The sequence below is a fragment of the Diabrotica undecimpunctata genome, chromosome 4 (assembly GCF_040954645.1).
Source record: "Diabrotica undecimpunctata isolate CICGRU chromosome 4, icDiaUnde3, whole genome shotgun sequence".
NCBI lineage: Eukaryota > Metazoa > Arthropoda > Insecta > Coleoptera > Chrysomelidae > Diabrotica > Diabrotica undecimpunctata.
Window position 1 is genome coordinate 161,195,912 of NC_092806.1, and position 21,235 is coordinate 161,217,146.

Genomic DNA, 21,235 nt, shown 5'->3' on the forward strand with positions numbered 1-21,235 from the left:
CCTTCTCTTAATTATTTATTATCATCACAATAATTTGTGAACATTTGATATCTATGTATTTTTTAAAAACACCTAAGCGCTGCCTTGGTTATTTACAACTATAGTTTATTTTTATGAACGAGAGAGTAATTAGCATAATTTTAACTGGTAGCTCCGACCACTCCATGGGCGTGCTCAAGATTAATTGAAAAATTACTTTGAATAATTGTAAAAAATAAATGTATTATTTCAGTGTTATAAAGTGTTATGTGTATGTAAACAAAAGTGACCTCTTTTATCACACACTATATTAGAACTGACTGGCCTACATTAAAAAGGGTTTTAAAAAATTCACATTTTTTTTAATTTTTAAAAATTACAGAAGAGAAAAAGAGTTTTTAAAACCGTCTAAGGTATGTTAAATAAATGAATAAAAATATTAATATAAAACTTACAGCTACTTGTTACAAATCCAAATCAGATTCAGAAGATGAACTTTCAGAACCAAGATTTATAATAACTGGCTCGATCATTTTATCAGTAATATTGTCCAGCTTCCACATTTTTTCCTCTTCTTTAATAGTGTGATTTACTGCCTTTTCCCAGTTTTCAGGTTTTACATTATTTACGGCCTCCAAAAACAACTATTTAACATCATGAATTTTAAAAGTGGTATTTTTTCTTGAAACTTCACTCTTTATCTGTGCCCATACCAGTTCAATCGGGTTTAATTCACAATGATATGGTGGGGATCTAAGTACTGTCATTCCACGATTTTTGGCAATTTCATCAATTTCGTATTTTTTAAATTTTTCTTTATGAAGGGCACACAACGAATAAAGTTCCTTTCTTATAGATCCGTGATGGTACGTAATATTTTTTGAACTCAGCCAATTCTGCAAGTCTTTTTTTAACCACTTGGTTGTGGGCAGTCCTTCTATAAGTCTGGAGTGATAACTTGCATTATCCATTACTATTACACAGTTCTTAGGAAGAAGATCTATCATTTGTTCGAACCATTCTTGAAAGACATCAGCGTTCATGTCTTCATGGTAGTCACCGGTACGAGTTGATTTAAAAGTTAATAAACCACCTTCAACAAAACCGTCTAAACTGCCAATGTGTACTATTATCAGCCTGCGTCCCTTTCCTGATGGTGGGTTTAAACCAGTAGATAAGTTATTTACAAAAGCGTGCCTTTGACTTGTAACAGTTTCATCCTGCCAAAATTTATTTGGTGTATGACCCTCGTTGATCCATGTTTCATCAAGATAAAATATTTTTCTTTTTTGGTTTCTCATTTGCTTTATGGTTCTTAGAAAATGTCTTCTCCATATGACAATATCGCTTCTTTCTAATAAAATAGACTTTCTGGGATTCTTTTTCCAGCGGAAGCCTATTTCTTTTAAAAGTTTCCATAACGTACTTCGACTCATTTCTGGGTAATCCTTATCATCTCGAACTAAGACAAGAACTTTATCCAATGTTGGAAATTCTTGTCTAAAGAAGAATTCATGCACTTTCCGTCGAAGTCCTTCTTTATAATGATATTCTATTTGAAATTTTGGTTTCCCTGGAGCATTACGTGGCATTTGAAAACTACCACATTTCTCTTCTTTAATAACTCTGTAAATCGTAGATTTCCCAACACCAAGTGTACTGCTAACTAACTCAACGGTCTCATCAACACTTTCACATAAACGTTTGTCTGTAAATGATTTAAAACAATTAAATATTAATGTTTTTTCATTAACTGTTAGAGGACCAATTTTTCGGCGTTTACACGGCACTTCCAAATTTTCCATAACACTAGTATACACAATAAACTGCACCTTGCAACTGAAGTACCTACTTTTAGTGAACTGTTAAGAATTTTGAATACGCCACTTGGACCTTCCTATATACAAAATGGAAAAACCCACTATCACATTTTCTGTGGAATAAGTTTAGAAGGTAATTATCTAGTCAATTACTGTCGTAGATTCCTGGAATTAAAGAATTAAATGTTTGATTGTTGAAACCCTTACTTCGTGGAATGCACTCATTTCAGATAAAATAAAACGTTTTATTTTATCTAAAGAATTAAACTTTATTTTGCAAATAGATAAAATAAAACGTTTTATTTTATCTAAAGAATTAAACTTTATTTTGCAAATAGGTAGGTACTTAATAAACTTTTATTGTTTATATATAACCAATAAAATAAACATCTTACATCTCTTGCAAATTCATTAGTACCTGTTAACCTCCATCACTCCGACACTGGCAACCTTATTTAGGGATTAGTAACCCTCACAACTATTGTATTCTATTCTGCTCCAACCTTTATACCTGGTGGTCATACTCAATTTAAAATTGTTTTCCTATATACTTCTGTAAACTTGTTGACAAATATCTGTTTTTCATTGAGTCACCCGTATCAACAGTTTAGGGATTTGCATACATAATTTATTGTTTTATTACTCTCTCATACATAAAAATACACTATAGTCAGTCGGCATATAGGCTACCGGCAGTACATTGCCGGCAGTCTTTTAGCTGTATCGCGCGTGTTTAAGCTGTTTAAAATGTACGTTTTATACATACATTTAACTATATTAAAATACTGAATTTAAGGCTATTGTATAAAGAAAAACAAACAGCAAATTCATATAGTGGAAATGAGAAAATTTAAGTGGATGAGTCGAACGGCAAAAAAGATTCACCATTTTAAATATAACCAAGATCTAGGTAAAAAGCCAGCTATTTACCTATAACTGTCTTTCTTTGCTAACGACGATATTGTTCTAATTCACTTCACGACCAGATACACTTTGGGAAACAGTCTCGTTTAGTAATATACCAACAACAAAGGGAATTTTCATTTTCACACCCGACATTCTCGATTACAAAGCAGCTTTTCCGACCACCGCCCCTAACTTCCCACCCTTATCATAAGCCCTTTAATTAAATTCGTGTATAAGATCCATTAAGATTTACCAAACAAGGTTCTTTAAGTGTATCGTTTTAGCGGATATGCCACACGACGACGATCAAAATAGGTTTGGTAGTATGACACAATGTTTAATCGAGGTAAACAAGTAGTGTACTAAAACCATAGTTACAATAAAATGATAAAATACTTAAATATAGAGATAATTTAAAGTTTTGGTCATAGGTGATATAATATATAAAATAAAAAAATCAGGTGATAATTTTCAGGTTCTTTGGTTTTGGAAAAAAAATTTATTACATTTTCGATAGTGACATTTATTCAGATAATTATTCAATCAGTTAAAACTAATACATGTACTATTAATCCATTCCCACCCCACAGATGAGAAAGGATATTGATGACGTAGAAAAATTTGTTATGATAGAAAAACAAAATTGTCTGTTTAAAATATGTTTCTAATTAATGTTTAGTAGCTTTTTAAATTAAAATAAAATTTTACTAATTTCAATCTTGCGCAACAATATTTTCAATCTTCATAAGACACCAATGAAAAGAAATTGCAGAATTAAAGGAATACAAACATACCAGAAAACGAATGGGAAAGATACCTGAAGGAACTGTTTAAAGGAAAGGAAAATAATAATTAACACAATAATGTACCTGAGTTAGGACACGAAATAAAAATCAGTTTTCAGGAAGTAGAGATAGCCATAAATTCACTTAAAAATAGAAAGTCACCAGGACCAGACGAAATACCCAACGAGCTTCTAACAAGAAGGAGAAAGTATAACCCTAGAGATGACAAAACTACATCTTTTGAAAAATTGGATTATACTGTTTAACGTTCTATTATAACCAAACTTTTTACGCCCATCATTTGAAAGAGTTTTTTTTTCTGTAATCGTTGATTTTTTTTTCACCTTTCTGTGTCCAGTAATAATCGAGAAAAGCGTGTTCCAACTTTGAAGAAAATTGCTAAAAAATACTAAAATTTAATAGTGAAACGTGTTACTCATCATTGGCGCTTAGTTTCATCGTTATCGCCTTCGTGGCGTAAAATCTCATGAACGTACGGTCAGTTAGTTCATGTTAAAACTAACTTGAATGCAGAATAATGCATTTGTTGTCATTAAACTACCCGTCGGCCGGCGCCATTGAGTAAAGATGGTCTGGTGTAACAGCGTAGAAAAGTAAGTGATACGCCCATTTCAAATCGCAGTGGGCTTTAACTGCTAAAACAGCCTTAGTAAAATGTTTTCTTCAGAATAGACGCTTCTAGGTAACGCACCAGTCCAAGAACAGTCGGTGAAGGGATCAAAAAATTCACTCCCACAGGGAAGTGTCCTCGCGCCATAGCTATACCATTTACACCAACGTTGGTACAAAAAAATTTACATCAACGACCAACCCAAAAACCAACAAACAAGACAGTTTATTTACGCGGATAATACAGCTGTGGCAGCTCAGGGAGATACCTTCAATGAAGTCGAAGTAAAACTGATAGATGCCCTAGAAGACTTAGCACTATACTATGACGAAAACCATCTGAAACCCAATCCTACAAAAACCTAAGTGTGGGCTTTCCACCTCAGAAACAATCATGCCCGAAGGAGACTGAAGGTGGAATGGCGTGGTCAGATGCTGGAACACAATAAGACGCCAAATTACCTCGGCGTACGTCTGGATAGTTGCATGAAACCGACACCTATCGAAGAGGTCTACCAGGTCACATCAGAGATACAACGAAAGAAGCAGCTACAACACATTTTGCTCCCTCAGAGGAAATGGCCGCTGGACACAATTTCGCGTATCCCACATGAAAAGCGCTAAACAGACTAAGAACTGGCGTTTCACGTTGTGCTAGTATCCTGAAGAAATGGGGATACCAGGAGGATGATACCTGCGACTGTGGCGCGGTTCAGAATAGTCACCATCTACTATCATGCACAGAAATGAGAGAGACCTGCACAGAAATGAGAGAGACCTGCACAGAAGACCTATTTTTAGCGAATGAGAGGGCCATCTATGTGGCCAACCATTGGAAACGCAAAATTTAAAGCTGTTGGTGTTCCGGACATGGAAAGTAAGAAAGTAAGTCGTCGATCTCAGAATACAGCTGAGTCTACTCAAAAACTATTCTTTCTTCTTTCTTAAGTGGATTCAAATTTCTGAGAAAGTATTGTTTTTCTTATTGAGTTGATAGAAAAGAATTGCTTCAGTGCATCAATTTAAGAGAAAAAATGAAAAAGACAAAGGGCGATAAAATTAGGTAAGAGTCATAATAAAAAGTATTTAGAGTTTACACACTTAATGATAGCTGTTCTTAGCCAATGTTGACTAGGCACACTAATATAAGATACGTTTTTTTAACAAAGATCAATTCTTTTTTTTTTTTTTATTTAGAAAATCGCATCGACCAAATGGCCATTAGCGAAAAATTAGTGGATTACATTAGGTACAATTACTTCAATACAATTTGGTTTATTAAATATTGTGGTACTTATTAATGTCTTTCAAGAAATTCAGAGTATTGTTAAAGTTACAGTCTGCACCTAGAGCTTCTATAAGTGTTCCTGGTATCTTGTTATTGCTTCGTTGTTGATTGTAGAGGGGACATTCACATAGTAGGTGCATTATTGTTAGTGTCGTATTACACGTTTCACATCGCGGCGGTTCGCACTTTTTAATTAAGTAATCATGCGTTAACCTAGTATGTCCGAGTCTGAGGCGCGTTACTATTATTTCTTGGCTTCTTTACTTAGGTAACACATTCCATGCCTCTATGCTGGGTTTCACTTGTTTTAATTTTGAATTCGACACATTCCATTTATTTTTCCACGCACTTAAGATTGCTTTTTTTATATAAGCTTTTATATCCGTTGATACTGATGTGTTTACGATCTCGGAAACGTCACTCACTATCGCGTCTTTCGCACTATGGTCAGCAGTTTCGTTGCCTTTTATTCCTATATGGGATGGGATCCAGATGAAATTTATCTCATTATGATTGATATAAGCCTGAAGAAGGACTGTTTTAATTTTTTTTAAAAGCGGGTTTTTTGGATACAGTTGTCGGATGCTTTGTATGGCACTAAGTGAGTCTGTTAAGATAATATATTTGGAGTTTGTTGTCAGATTGATTAGTTCTATGGCGCGATAGAGAGCATACAGTTCAGCTGTATAGATAGTACTAACATTAGGTAGTTTGAATTTAAGAACCTTCTCTGGAGTTACTACAGACGCTCCCACACCTTCGGATGATTTTGAACCATCAGTGTATATCTGGGTATGATTTTTATAACGACTAATGATTTTTCTAAAATGGGAAATAATTAGATCAGGATTAGTGGAGTTTTTATCAAATGACGTAAGTTCTAAGTTACATGATGGTATGTTTTGAATCCAAGGTGGATTATGATCATATGTATATGGAAGACATTCAGGTATGACAATATCAAACAGATGCAAATGGTCTTTTATTCTTTTATAGAAAGGTTTATTAGAACGGTGATTTGCATTAAGGTTTGGGTAATTATCGGTAAAAGTATTTCTATAGACAGGATTTTTTGCATTATCTTTAATTTTTGTTGCATATGTTAGACTAAGGTAAGCTCTTCTATCATTTAACGACAATTCATTTGCTTCGCAAAGTAAACTTTCAATCGGTGTTGTACAAAAGGCTCCCAGGCATATTCTGAGTGCTGTTTTATGAATAGTATCGAGCTTTTTAAGTACCGACTCGATGCTGAGTCGTAAGCTATAGCCGCGTAGTCTAGCTGTGATCGTATCATAGTTCTGTATATAATCAGCAATGTACTCCTGTCTGAACCCCAATTCTTGTGTGCTAGAATTTTTAGTAAATTTAATCTTCTGTAACATTTACATGCTAGATTATTGATATGTTCTTTCCAATTCAACTTTCTGTCAAAAGTAACTCCTAGCAATTTTAGCGAATCTTTTTGTTGTAGCGATTGGTTGTATAGATATAATGAGATTGGTGTACTGACTTTGTTTTTAGAAAATACTATATATTTAGTTTTAGTTGTTGAAAATATAAATCCAGTTTCCTTTGACCATTTGTCAATATCTAACAAGAAACCCTGTGCAAGTTCTGAGAGGTTGTTTAAGTTTTTGCTTTGACCAAATATTACGAGATCGTCAGCATATAAGCGGCCTTTAAGTGGAAGTTTTAAATTTCGTAGAACATCATTTATGGCAATTATAAATAGCGTAGGACTTATAACAGATCCCTGAGGAATTCCATTTTCCAATTCCACTTTTGACGACAAATTACCATTTACTCTAACTTGGATATATCTTTTATATAAGAAGTTTTTTATAAATGCAAGGCAATGTCCTTTGATTTCTAAATCGTACAGTAATCTGATGATACGGTGGCGCCAAGCTGTATCAAAGGCTCTTTCAATGTCGAAGAATATTCCAATACATTTTTGATTAAGGGAGAAGGCTTCATGTACACTGCTTTCTAGGTCTATAATATTGTCTAGAGTTGATCTATTTTGTCGGAAACCACTTTGTTCTGGAATAATAATATTTCGATCTTCAAGTGTCCAGAGGAGACGACGGTTGACCATTTTTTCTAACAGTTTGCATGCAGTACATGTTAGCGAAATTGGTCTATAAGACTCAGGATCTGTTTTGGGACATTTTGGTTTTAATATAGGTATTATAATAGAATCTCTCCATGCTGTTGGAAATTTCTGTTCTGTCCAAATAATATTAAATATGTTAAGAAGATGATTGTGTGCATTCTCAGGTAAATGCTTAAGAAAAATCATTGGGATGTTATCTGGACCCTCACTAGTCTCTTTAAATGAGTTTAATGCATCTTTGTATTCATTTATATTAAATTTGGTGTTTAAAGCATCTGTGTCGTCTACAAACGGTATAATTACATTGCATTCTTCGTTCTGTTTAAAGTTGATAAAATTATTATTATAATTGCTTGTATTAGATCTATTTTTATACGTATTAGCAAATTCTTCTGCTATTTCTAGGTCATCTGTGATTATTTTATTATCTTTCTTTAGTTGAGTTATTTTGTTATAAGCCGGTATTCCAGATATTTTTTTGACATTCTTCCACATTTCAGACATAGGGGTCCTACTGTTTATACTGGACACAAATTGAGCCCACGAATTTCTTTTTGAAGTTTTTACTACTAACTGAGCTTTAGCTTTAAGTTTTTGAAATTCTATTTTATTGTTAAGTGTTTTATGTCTTTTGTATTTGTTAAAGGCTTTTTTGGAAGCTTCGATCGATGTCTTACATTGTTCATTCCACCAAGGGACTGGCTTATGTTTTGTAATAGGTGCAGTTTTCTTAATGGTTTCCTCGGCTGCTTTTAATATGATGCTGAAGAAGGTTTCGATGTCTGTGTCAATACTGTTGGATATTTTACAGTTTGTGACACGTTTTTCTATGATATCTTCAAATAATGTCCAATTTGCTTCCTTCGTTTTCCACCTAGGGGCGTGCTTTCCATTTTTGGGCTTGAACAAGTTATTGGTGATTATTATTGGGTAATGGTCACTGTTATAAGTGTAGTCTAATCTGTTCCATGTCATTAATGCAGAGAAGTCCAAGGGCGTTGATTCGCCTGTTTGTATATTGAATCTTGTAGGGCGTCCATCATTCAACAGTGATAAGTTATACCGATCTATTAATTCCTCAATAATAAGTCCTCTTTTGTCGTCATATCTAGAGCCCCAAATACTGTTGTAAGCATTAAAATCACCTGTTAAAATACGCGGAGAAGGTATTTGTCTCACGAGGTTAAAAAGGTCCTGTTTATCAATTGGTTGTCCTGGGGGTAAGTAAATCGTGCAAAAATATTTATTTTTGTGGTCCCTTCTAGAGAAATAGCTACAGCTTCTAAATGTGTTTGTAGGGGTAACCTACTTGCGGTTAATTTGTTATTTACAAGAATTGTCACTCCACCGCTTGCTATTCTTTGGTTTACTCTATTTTTTGAAAAACTTTGATAATTATGTAAACAAGACTCTTGGTTGCTCTTAAGATTCGTTTCTTGAAGACAAATAATATCTGGTAGATACTCTGATTGTAGAATTTTTAACATTGGTAAGTTATTATAGTATCCGTTTATATTCCACTGAATAATTGAATTAAACGACGCCATTTTTACTTTCTAGTTATAAAAAAGTTTTAATTTTATTAAGACTCTGGGTCTGTTTCAAGTAAAATGTCATTTTCGTTGTCGGTAGAAGAAAGTTCGTCATTTAGGTGTTTTGTGATTTTTTTTCTAAGTTTGGTACATTTGATTTTAAGAGATCTATCTGTTATGTGAGCATATAAGTTACTAATCATTCCTAGTAATCCAGTAAAATCATGTGTATAATTAGTTATAGTGGTGATAATATTTGGAGAACCTGGTGCGTTTTCTAACAAATCTATAAATTGGTCGTGATTAAGGATATATGGTGGTGAATGTTCATTTATTATTGTTTTTAGGTCAGTATCAGAACTTTTCTTGGGTTTTTGTGTAGGTTTCCTAAAATTTATTTCTGTTTGTTTATCTTTTTCTGACAGAGCTGGTGTATATGTTGGTGAAGGTGATAGAATTTCATCTACGTCACGCTTACGGCTTGTCTGTTGAGTAATATCTAGTGATATAGCGCTGTTATTTTCTGGAGATATAATGGTATTGGTAACTGAGGATGCTTTTGGTTCGACATGTTCAGGATTAGATCAATTCTTTCTTTACCCTACGGTTATATTATTTGTTATATATGCAACTATTATTGATTTATGTAATTTATCAATATCAATTTTCCTCAAAACAAACATGTGCAGTGTTTGTTTTCAATTTGACCTTTTCGATTTATCTTTAAAAGAAATTTATCAATAATTTATAACAATATGTTTATGTTTGAATTTTTATTTGACTTTTAGCACTGTATAAACAACAGGCGTATATAATATAAAGAGATTTCGTTTTGAGTTATGTAAGTTTTAAATTTTCTCCGTAACTAGTGAAAATCTTAGTAATACAATGTGAGTATAGATATATTTTTTCTTTTAATGATAGTATAATATATTTAAGCATTGATTTGGGATTGTTATTTTATTACAATTTCCACTTTAAGTTCTACAAATTTTTGGATGTATATCTTTATCATGGATTTTTTTTTGTGTAGTATTTTTTTTCATTGTAAATTAAAGTGTCTTGGCAACTATGGGCCATGGACACTGGTAAAAAGTTTATTACAATATGTTTACATACATATACAATCTGTAGAAGGCTACAAAAGGATTGCAAGATCATAAAGCACATAAGAACAAGAAAGCTGGAATATTTAGGCCACATTATCAGAGGTGCAAAATATGAGATATTAAGACTCATGATGTGAGGTAAAATCAAGGGTAAAATATCCATAGGAAGACGAAGGATTTTCTGGCTGAGAAACCTAGGAGAGTAGTATAGTTGCAGCTCAGTCTACAGTCTGCAGAGAGTCTACAGAGTGCCGCTGCTACAGTCCATCGGCACTCATATAAGTATGTCACTTTTTAAGATAACGTAAAGTTATTTGTTCTGGTCCGGTTTTTTGATTTACTAAATAGATTAGGAAAGTGTATAGGATCCAATTTTTGTTTTGTCCTGTACAATTATCAGTCCAAATAATAATATCGTTTACATCTCGTTCTTCCTCAATAACTCTAACAATAGCATCCATAATATTGTGACCGTCACGTCCCCCTACACCCTCGTGCCACATAGAACAATAACTTTTGCATAAAGACTTCGGTTTTATAGGACAAAATGTCAAATTAAATGCTACAAGACTACTTAAAAAATCTTTTACGGCTGGCATATTAGGAAGTAAAATAACTTTTTGCAAATCCATTGTGTATATTCTTACGTTTGGATTGTCGACACTGAGACTATCCTGATGGTATTTTGCTGTTGCTTTCAAAGCCTTAGTTTTGTGAAGATTCCATTCGTCTTCATTTGCAAAAACTGACTGACTATCATCTTCTGTTTTAGACATTTTGTATGTTTCACAGTCTACACAGACATCTGACTTTGGCATACACAAGGAAATATGCATTGATTTTAACGTTTGTCTGTACAGTTCAAATTTACAGTATTCAGGATGTTCACGCTTAGAATCTTCAAACATAGATTTTATGGTTAGTTCTCTAGGTAAATACTTAATGTGGCGTATTGTGTCGTCGGTAGTGACTGACACACGGCTTGTATTTATTTATATGATGTACAATGATAGCTCGTTCACGCTTTCTTGCGTAATTACCAGTAGTGCCTCTATTTTCCTTTACAGCAGATAACATAGGGTCTTTTTTCATGCTGGCACACAATTCCGTAATCACATAATCAGTAGAATAGCCTAATGTATTTAACAAAAACTTACGGCAAACAGAGATACTCTTATTGTCTTTGGACAAAAAAAAAACTTACGGCTTTCGCCTTTTACAAAAATGTTATTGATTGATGCTGCAGTTCTTCTTTTTACAGGTACTATCTGAACACATTTTGCCAACTATTTACGTCGCAAAAAATACTGTAGGGACCAATATCAGCCTCATATTCTAAAGCGTTCTTCGTTCGTAAACGCGGAACTACATACTTTTTACACACGGTGTACTGTATTTTCATAGGATGTGATCCTTTATCACATACAACTTTTTCTTGATTAGATAAACGCTTGTATTTAACCTCTTGCTTAACTCGTCTTTTAATTGGAGTAGGAAAACTGTCCACAATAGTGGTAGCAGCTGCTGAAGCCCCTGTAATATTATCCAGTGGATTTTTTTCTGTTGTAGCAACTACTTCTTCAAAATCAGAATTGCTTGAATTGTTCGTGCTAGTGATACTTTGTTTATTATGATGAACATCACTTATTGTAAAATCAGGATCAATAATACTGTCGTCACTAAAATTGGTTACGCTAACGGAATCTTCAGTCATCTCATCATTATTGCCCACTACATCTTCAGCGCTAGAAAAAAGTTGTGGAAAGACTACAACCCTATTACTACTAAAAACACTTCAAATTTTATCGTTTTACTACAGACTTCCACTGTGGCTTACGGTAAAAAAATGCTTAGTTTTGAATTAGCAAGCGTAAGGAACTACCTACATGACGGAGTGATAGCCACAGCCAACAAATTGTCACAGAAATAAACGAGGTTATTACTAAGAACACTTCTTCTTAATTTAGTCAGTGCAAGAAAATATACTTATCATCGTGTGACCTCACTGCGCAGCTGCTGCTGTTGTAGATATTGTGTATTTGCATAAACCTAATGATTAACATTGCAGATGTTAAAACACAGCAACTGGTATTTACTATGTTTTGAAACGAAATAACCCACTTACTGTGTTTTCACACGGGAAAATGGAACTAGCAGTGTAGATACTGTATTTTGAGTAAGCCATATCTTCAAAACCAGTCAAGGTAATACTGCATATGTCGGCTCTAAAAATGCGCAATTACACAGTATGTACATACATGCCAAAAACGCAGTTTCGAATTTTATGTCTGTTTTTCTATAATTCGGACCATCCATTTAAGAGATAATAAATTAGGCGTTTAAAGACTTTTGGTCAACTCTGTACATATATATTCATAGACAATACGTTTTCAGGCTGAAGCTACTGATCTTTGGACTATTCTACCTTCATACAATTTTCGCTGATGACGGCTATAAATGTAGAGTCGAGACTCTGGCTGAGTTCAACGACACTAGTATCTATTGCAAAAGCTTAAAATTAGATGATAAGGAGTTGCCCTTAGATGGACCAATACCATCGACTAAGATTGTCCACTTAAATCTGTTTGATTGTACCGGAAAAATCGACGAAAACTCATTTCCTAAACTAAAAGGGGTGCTGACATCAATTAACATATGTAAGTAGACAGCATAAAAGCCATTTTTCTTACAGTACATTTTTTAAACACCAAATAGTTTATATTTTTAGTATTATTTATAACTATAAAGATCTTATGAGTTTTGAGCTGATTTATTTTTATATACCGTAAGAAAAACATTTAAAATATTAGGTAAACGATAATGTTAACATTTTAAGTTTTTTTTTTATCAGTTACCTGCTTATTTTAATGCCTTTTCCATTTCTTCATTTCAATGTTTCCAAAAAAATTTTTTCTACAGCGGTGATAAATGAAACAGCAGTGGGGGGGAAATATAACCCTGTCATTTGTTTCATTTGTTGTGTTTATAGAACAAATTAATAATTATTTACATTAAAGACTGACTTTTGCTCACAAAATAATAAATGCAACAATATATAAAAATGTGTAAAACTATTACAAGGAATCCCTTACCAAGTGATTGAATACAACCAGTTGAAATAAAACCTAAATAACCAAGTTTTTATGTTTTAGACGAAGTAGATCTGGAAAACTTTGTCTTGCCGGAAATACCAAAATTAACATACATAGGAATATCAGGGTCAAATATTCCGTCGCTAAATGGAGCATTTAAGAATGTCAAAAATTTAGAAAGTATTTCGTTAGGAAGAGATGAATTTGAGATTAAAGAAGGCGATTTAGATGGGTTGACCAAACTGCATAACTTAAGATTTGATAATGTGAAAGTGCAATTAAATAAAAGAATGTTACAGGATCTCCGTAAGTTACAAACGTTATATGTGAAAAAAGGTCGCGTAGGAAACGTTCCTAGTGATGCTTTCCAAAACAATCCAGGTAATTTGATATATTAGTAACTAAGTAGCTAAAGTGATGAGTTTATTCCTGCATATATTTAGTATTTTGATTATTTTTTTATGATTTGTTAGAAGTTTTGCTAAATCTTTCGATCTAGCATTTATTATTTGTTCATCATCGAATCACGTTCGGTTTTTTCTTCTGAAAGTAGTTCTTGTAGTGCATTCTTTTTTTCACATGGATATTTGGAAAACTGCACTGAAATCATATTGTGTCAAAATTTGTCATTAAAATTAGTGGGTTGAACTTTTAATTCCCAATCGAAGAGGACATTACAGCATCAGCAGGTAACCTACGAATCTCGTAACAAGAATCTTCTTTGGAGGTCAAGGACACAGATCAAATCACTTCATCCTGAGACTTTTATCATCCAGCTCCTCGCATCTTGATCTAGAACTGACGAATCCCATTTACTGACTTAATTTACATGCAGCAGTTTATCAACTCGAAGTTGTACATCCTGTAGAGTGTAGCACTTTTGGTAGTCTTCTTATTTTAAACTTCTCCTTCTTCTTTTTCTAACGGCGATACAACTCTTTGTGAGTCTTGGCCTTCTTAACAATGTTCTTTCATTCTGCCCTGTCGGATACTTTCCTTCGCCACTGCCTGATGTTCATGGTTTTAAGATCCCTCTCTACGTTGTCTATCTATCTTTTACGGGGATTTCCTCTTGTTCTGTTTCCTTGGGGCTTCCATCTCTGGACTACTTTTACAGCTCAATTATCTGGCATTCTTTTTAGGTGATCAAGCCAGTTTAGTTATTGTGACAATAATAAATCTAACAATATCTGCGCTCTGCTTTAGTTCATCCAGCTCGTGGTTCATTTTAATTCTCCACGAACCATCGCTGCATTGGGTTGGTCCAAATATCTTCCCTGATATTTTGCACTCAAATATTTTCAGTTGATTTTCATCAGTGGTTGAGAGGGTCCACGTTGTTTCACATCCATATGTGACCACTGGTCTAATTACTGTTTTGTAGATTCTCAGCTTAGACTCACGATTCAGTAACTTACTTTTCATTAAGTCTTTACATAAAAGCACTTATTACCGCTAAGAATCCGTGCTTGTATTTCTTGACTGATGCTGTTGTTGTCATTTATTATTGAGCCTAGGTAGGGAAAAGTGGAGGCATATTTGTAGGTATGATTGACTACCTTCAGAATATCCTGTTGATTCGATTTTGTGCATTCGATATATTTTGTTTTGCTTTCATTTATATATAGACCAAACGTAGCAGCTTTTCTTTTCATTTCCCTAACTTTTTCGCTTAATACCCTTTTGATGCGGCTTATTATGGCAACATTATCCGCATATCCACATATTTACATTGATCTTGTATTAATACAGCCGTTTATATCCAGTTTTCTAACAACAGCTTTTAAAGTTAGATTAAAAAGTGTTGTTGATAAGGCATCACCTTGTCTAACTTCCTTTTCAACATCAAAAGCCTGCGTCATATCTCCATATATTCTCACCATTACTTGTTGGCAATGTTGGTCAAACCATTCCTCGTTTCTTTTGCTTGAGTTTTCACCTAATATTTTCTTTGTCATATTTGTAATTGTCGTTTGGATGACATTTCATTCTTCTTCAATGTTGTTTTGTTCTCCTCTTTCATTTAATATTACTTTTATTTTCTGCTGGCAATCATTCTTCTTTTTAGGATTTTTAAATATATATGTGTTCCATTTTCTTTCTTTGGCACATTTCTCTTTTCTTAACATTGATATTCTTTGTTTTATCTTCGATAAAACCAAGAAATGGTCCGAGTCGCAATTTGCGCCTCTATAAGTTCTAACATCCGTTATGGAGGTTGCAGACTGTTTAGATATTAATATGTGATCAATTTAATTAAATTTATTAGTACCACGTATCATCCAGGTTCCTTTATGAATATTTTTATGAGGGAAACACGTACTAACAATTCTTAGTTTGTTTGCCATTGCCAACTGTGCCACTCTTATACCGTTGTTGCTGGTAATATCATGTAAATTATGCCTACCAAAGGATTCTGCATATATTGGTTCTTTTCACAGCTTCGCGTTCATATCACCCAGGACTATAACTGTGCATTTTCACATTCTACTTGTAGTTGGTCATAGAATTGATCGGTTACTAGTTCATCTGCTGCTTCTGTTGGGGCATGGATATTAATAATTGTAATATTATGAAATTTTCCTCTTAGACGTATTTTGCATATTCTTTCATTAACTGGAGTGAAATTCAATACTGACCTGCGGCATTTATGATTTACCATCAAACCGACTAAATTCCGAATACAGATTAAATAATAGTGGTGATAAGACCAACCTTGTCGCACTCCTCGTCGGATTTGTATATCTTTGGATGTGTGCTTTGTGTGCTCTATTTAAATTGTTACCGTTTGGTGCCAATAGAGTTCTGAGATAAGTCGCAAGTCTTGTTCGTCAATTCCAGTTGTTCTCAGAATTTCGATTATCTTTTGATGGTTAACGCAGTCAAATGTTTTCCGATTGTGTTGTCATTCCGTACTTGTAGTTGGTCATAGAATTGATCGGTTACTTATTTTAAACTATATTATCGAAATTACCTCAAACTCAAACAACAAAATTTTCCGTTATAGATATAACAGTCATAGAATTGGATGATACTTCAATAAAAACGATCGAACCCGGAACTTTTGACAATCTCCAAAAATTGGATCGGCTTGACATCAAATCCACAGATCTACAGACTTTCGATGTGAACTTAACAAAACAATTAAAGAGCCTTAATTCATTAGGCATTCCCGCTAGAACTCTTAAAGGGCTGGATGTAAAAAAATTGTTAGAGAATTGCCCAAAGTTGTTTACCTTCAATTTCAAGCGTAATGATGTATCGTGTCCCGAAGTGAAATCTTTATTTGATGAAATTAAAAAAACTGGAAGATTCATGGGTGTAGCTTATATGAGTGCTGACGATGAAAAAACTTGTTAACACATAAACCTAAATAATAAATTGCTACTTAAACTTATAAATTGTATTTTGATAGTCCTTTTTACCTAGTCCACCTCTTAATTATTTATTACCGTCACAATAATTTGTGAAAACTTGATATCTATATATTTTTTAACCCTGCTGTACCGTTCCAGTCAACTATGCAAATGTACTGTTCGGGTAAATATGACCCAACTATGGGTTCCGGTCCTTAATCGAAATAAAATAAGCTAAACAAAACTTTATTTACAGAAAATTATAGTTAATTAAACAAAAATTATGTTGCTAATGTCAGTTAAACCTTATTAACAAAAATAAAAGGCATTTTTTTCTTTCCCAGAAAACCCTAAGAACAAATACCTACAAAATTTAATTTAGTTTACAACTGGGACAGTAATAAAAAGAATGAGTTTTACAAATATGTTTGTGCCATATAAAACATAAAATATTAGTCTTGTTATCGTTTTCAGAGCAAAATTTACAGCGTGCTCGTTTAGTAGGCGGAGTTGGATTGTCCATACACGGTTCACTAGAATTTCCATCTTCTCTACTCGCTTCTGTTCGTGTTCTTTTTACCAGTTCTTGTGAGTCTTTATTTCTTGGTAAATTTTTCCTGGAAAGAATAAGTGGTTTCACCAGTATTTTTCCCAATTCCTCAAGAAAAATTCGCCGTTTTTTAAGTTTGTTGGTGTTCCATTGAGGATTTATTAATGTCCATAAAACGAACGCGTTGTAGGCAGAAATGTCCAGCATATTATAAAACACAATCATAGGCCAGCGATTTGTCTTCCTCTCACATGTATATGTACCAACAAACTGATATAGAGTATCCACTGCTCCCTTACTGGAATTGCAATCTGAAATAATTTGGGGCTTTTTGTCATTTCTGTCACCAATAGCCTTATCATAATGCAAAGTACACATAAGAATAACATTTTTATTCTTTTTAGGAATGTAGTTAACAACAGTGGTATCTTGCGTGAAGTAAAAAGACGAACTATAAACTTCTTTATTCGCAATTTGTGGTGAAAGCTCTGGCTTATTTTTTCTTATAGTCCCTAGCATTGTTTTTTTCTTTATAGAAAAAGTTATTCTAAATTGTATGATGTAAAAAAGTTATCACAAGTAATATTGTGGCCTGTCAAATCACTGCAGAAGTCGCACACCACACGCATTCCCTGATTCCGTTCCGGCGCGGCACCTGCTTCCTTTCCTGTATAGATCTGCAATTTTAGAGCATAGGAACTTTCACTGTCGCATAAAGCCCAAATTTTTATGCCATATCTCGCTGGTCTGCTTGGAATGTACTGTTTGAAGGAACAGTGGCCTCTAAATGCAACTAATTGCTCGTTGACGGTAACATTAAAAAAATTTAAAATAAAAAAAAAATTTGGTAGATTTTCTACCTATTTTTCCCAAATTTCACGTATTGCAGCAAGTTTATCAGTACGTCTCCTATCCTGTCTAGTAGTCTTGTTATCAAAACGTATTACTTGCGAAATTTTTGTAAGTACTTCCAGGGAAATTGTTGCTCGAAATACACTACGACCCGTTTCTTCATTCCACAAACTTTTGGTTGATTCGCCATGCGACTTAAGAACTCCAAATATCAATAAAAAACCAATGTATGCTTGAAAACCAATTTTATCCAAGTCTTTTCACTTGGTTCCAAAAACACGCTGTCCTTCCATGTTGGTCATATTTATAATTTGGTTTGCAACTATGTCAGAAAAGAGTGTGTCATTTTTGGTACTGCATCTATGACAGGTTGCACTTTCCATAGCCTGTTATTTTGATGATTCTCAGGGGGAGAATTTGTGTCAACAAAATGAAGGCAGGTTCTCAGTTGCATAACCCTATCCCTGGGTAAAGCATCAGATACACTTGATATTTTTAACCCAGCTTTTCAATACCAGGATAAACGAGGATACCGAGTACAACCAAAAAACAAATGGGCTCCGAACAGTTTTTTTATTCCAGGTGCTGTCGTATTTAATGCTTTCGCTTTTTTTGACAATGAATACATATTAGAATATAAGGCTGCGTGGTCAAAAATGTCGTTCGGAAAATATTTTAAAAAATATTTTAGAGGAATTTCAATATTTCCGTGTTGGTTTGCAAATAAATTTTCTTTCTTTGGTTTATCCTCGACACTGAACGAACGGCTTTTGACCAAGAAAATTTTTGTTCTTCTTTTTTTTTATTTTCATGATTTTGCTGTGGTTCATTTTCAAATTCATATAGAATAGGTTCGTTTCTTACCATGTTTTCGTTTGGCGGCTGAATTTCCTGGTCGCTACTATCCGACTCGTCATCGCTCTCTGCCAGAATCTTAGTAGGTTCCTGAGCCTCTGTCTGCTATGTAGGGTCAGCATCCGAATCATCGCTAAAACCTTCTACCTCTGAGTCTTCATCCATAATCCTAAGAAGTTCATCGACATCTTTTTGCTTGTCCAAGATATCTAAAATAAAAAATAAAAAAAACACAGTTAATCCCAACCTACAGAAATGTGTAAGTAGAAATAGAAAGTTAATTTTCTAAAAAAACTGTGTTAAAATTTACCAAGAAAACACTGCAATTGTTTGGCTAGACTAATATTAAATGTAACACACTGGTTTAAAAAAAAACATCTTTTTTACTATAAAAATCATACTTACATTTTTGACGAAAATTTCGGCCTTCCATCGTGAAGAACTAATTCATACTAATATCAGAGAACAACCCAACACAGAGAAGCGACAGTCCTTTGAAGTTACGTGGCCAAGCCGCCAATGACAGCTAACAACCAGAAAATTAATAGTCAGTGGGCATATCACACAATATAAATTCTTAAGAGCGTAGGCGCAAAATTTCGGGCCAATGTTTTTTAAATGCATTCATTTTTTCCGAATCCTGAAAAAACTAATAAGTACAGACTACATTATTACTGAGGGCCGAAAGTCCCTGAAAACTTCTATAATGTTTATTTTAATAAGCTAATAATATCCCGCTAATATCTAGGCTAATATCCCGCCAACCCAAAAGCACGTGGCCCAGACATGGTTCAAAGTTGTTCTGTGATACCTACACAACTATCTTGGCTCCTTTAGAACATCGGAACCTAGAATAACAGAGACACAACTGTGTTGGGTTGTTCTCTGATCGGAATGTTTAAAACTGCCCTGTACGTATACGAGGGTACGTTAAAAATAGCCTACACAATTGTGTAGGCACGGGTGGATAAATCATTTAAAACTAATATATGTACTATAAATCCTTTCTTTGGTCACAGATAAGAAAGGATAAGGATGAAGTAGAAAAATTTGTTATGGTAGAAAAACAAAATTGTCTGTTTAAAATATTTTTATAATTTCTATTTAGTAGCTTCTTAAATTAAAAAAGAATTTTACTAATTTCAATCTTGCGCAACAATATTTTCAATGTTCATAAGAAACCAACGAAAAGAAATGACAGAACTGAAGGAATACAATAACATACCAGAAAACGAATGGGAAAGATACCTGACGGAACTGTTTAAAGGACAGGAAAATAATAATCAACACAATAATGTACCTGAGTAAGGACACGAAATAGAAATCAGTTTCCAGGAAGTAGAGATAGCCATAAATTCACTCAAAAATAGAAAGTCACCAGGACCAGACGAAATACCCAACAAGCTTATAAAACACAGAGGAGAAAGTATAACCCTGTAGATGACAAAATTTATACAAAAACTAATATTGCCATGGAAGATACCAGACGCATTGAGAAACAGCATAATGATACCAACGTTCAAGAAAGGAGATAAAGAAGACCCCAACAAATATAGACGTATAAATCTACTGAATACCGCACTTAAGCTTCCACAAAAGGCCTAACCAAAAAAATCAATAAACTAACAACTTTATTAGATGAACAACAAGGATTCAGATCCGGAAGATTCTGCGTAGACGCCATGTTTGTACTGATATAAATCACAGAAAAGGCCATCGAGTACAATAAACCAGCATATCTATGTTTTATAGACCTGACAAAGGCTTTCGATCGCATCCAAGTCGAAGACTTCTAAAAGAAACATACCAATTAATATTTTACAAACCATCGAAAACATCTACTTACATAAAATTGAATCCAGGCAAAGATAAATGAAAAACTAACATAGTGTATACCAGTACAAAGCGGAAACAGACAGGGTGACTCGTTAAATCCACTTCTCTTTAATATAATAATGGACCAAATAATACAAACAGTACGTAAAGGTCATGGTTACAGAATGGGGAACAAATCCAAATATTATGTTATGCAGACGACGCTGCATTAAATGCCGAGACAGAAGACGAGCTCCAAAAATGTATGACAACATCTAAATACCCACAACGACGTAAAATCGAAATTGATGGGAAAATAATAAAGCAGGAAGCAATGCTTAGATCTGGTAATAGATATAACTAGTTATGGAGATGTTGAAGAAGTACCTAGGACAACAAAGCTTAAAAGTAAGTAAAGCGGCGGGATCTCTTAATGACACAAATCTGGAAGAACAAACACCTAAGGCAAGACACGAAAACAAGAATCTATAAAGCAGCAATTAGACCTATATTAACATACACGGCGGAGACAAGACCTGACACATCT

At 33.9% G+C, this 21,235-nt stretch overlaps 2 protein-coding genes across 7 annotated transcripts in view; one reads left to right on the forward strand and one right to left on the reverse strand.

The window, feature by feature from the left end:
* sick (sickie) overlaps positions 1-21,235 on the reverse strand; it is a 677,587-nt gene that overhangs the window by 541,895 nt on the left and 114,457 nt on the right. The window lies entirely within an intron of this gene.
* On the forward strand, positions 9,813-16,661 carry LOC140440374 (uncharacterized). The gene is made up of 4 exons (XM_072530838.1): positions 9,813-9,949; positions 12,563-12,825; positions 13,321-13,641; positions 16,268-16,661. Coding segments are annotated over exons 1-4 (939 nt in total). The 5' UTR covers positions 9,813-9,947; the 3' UTR covers positions 16,621-16,661.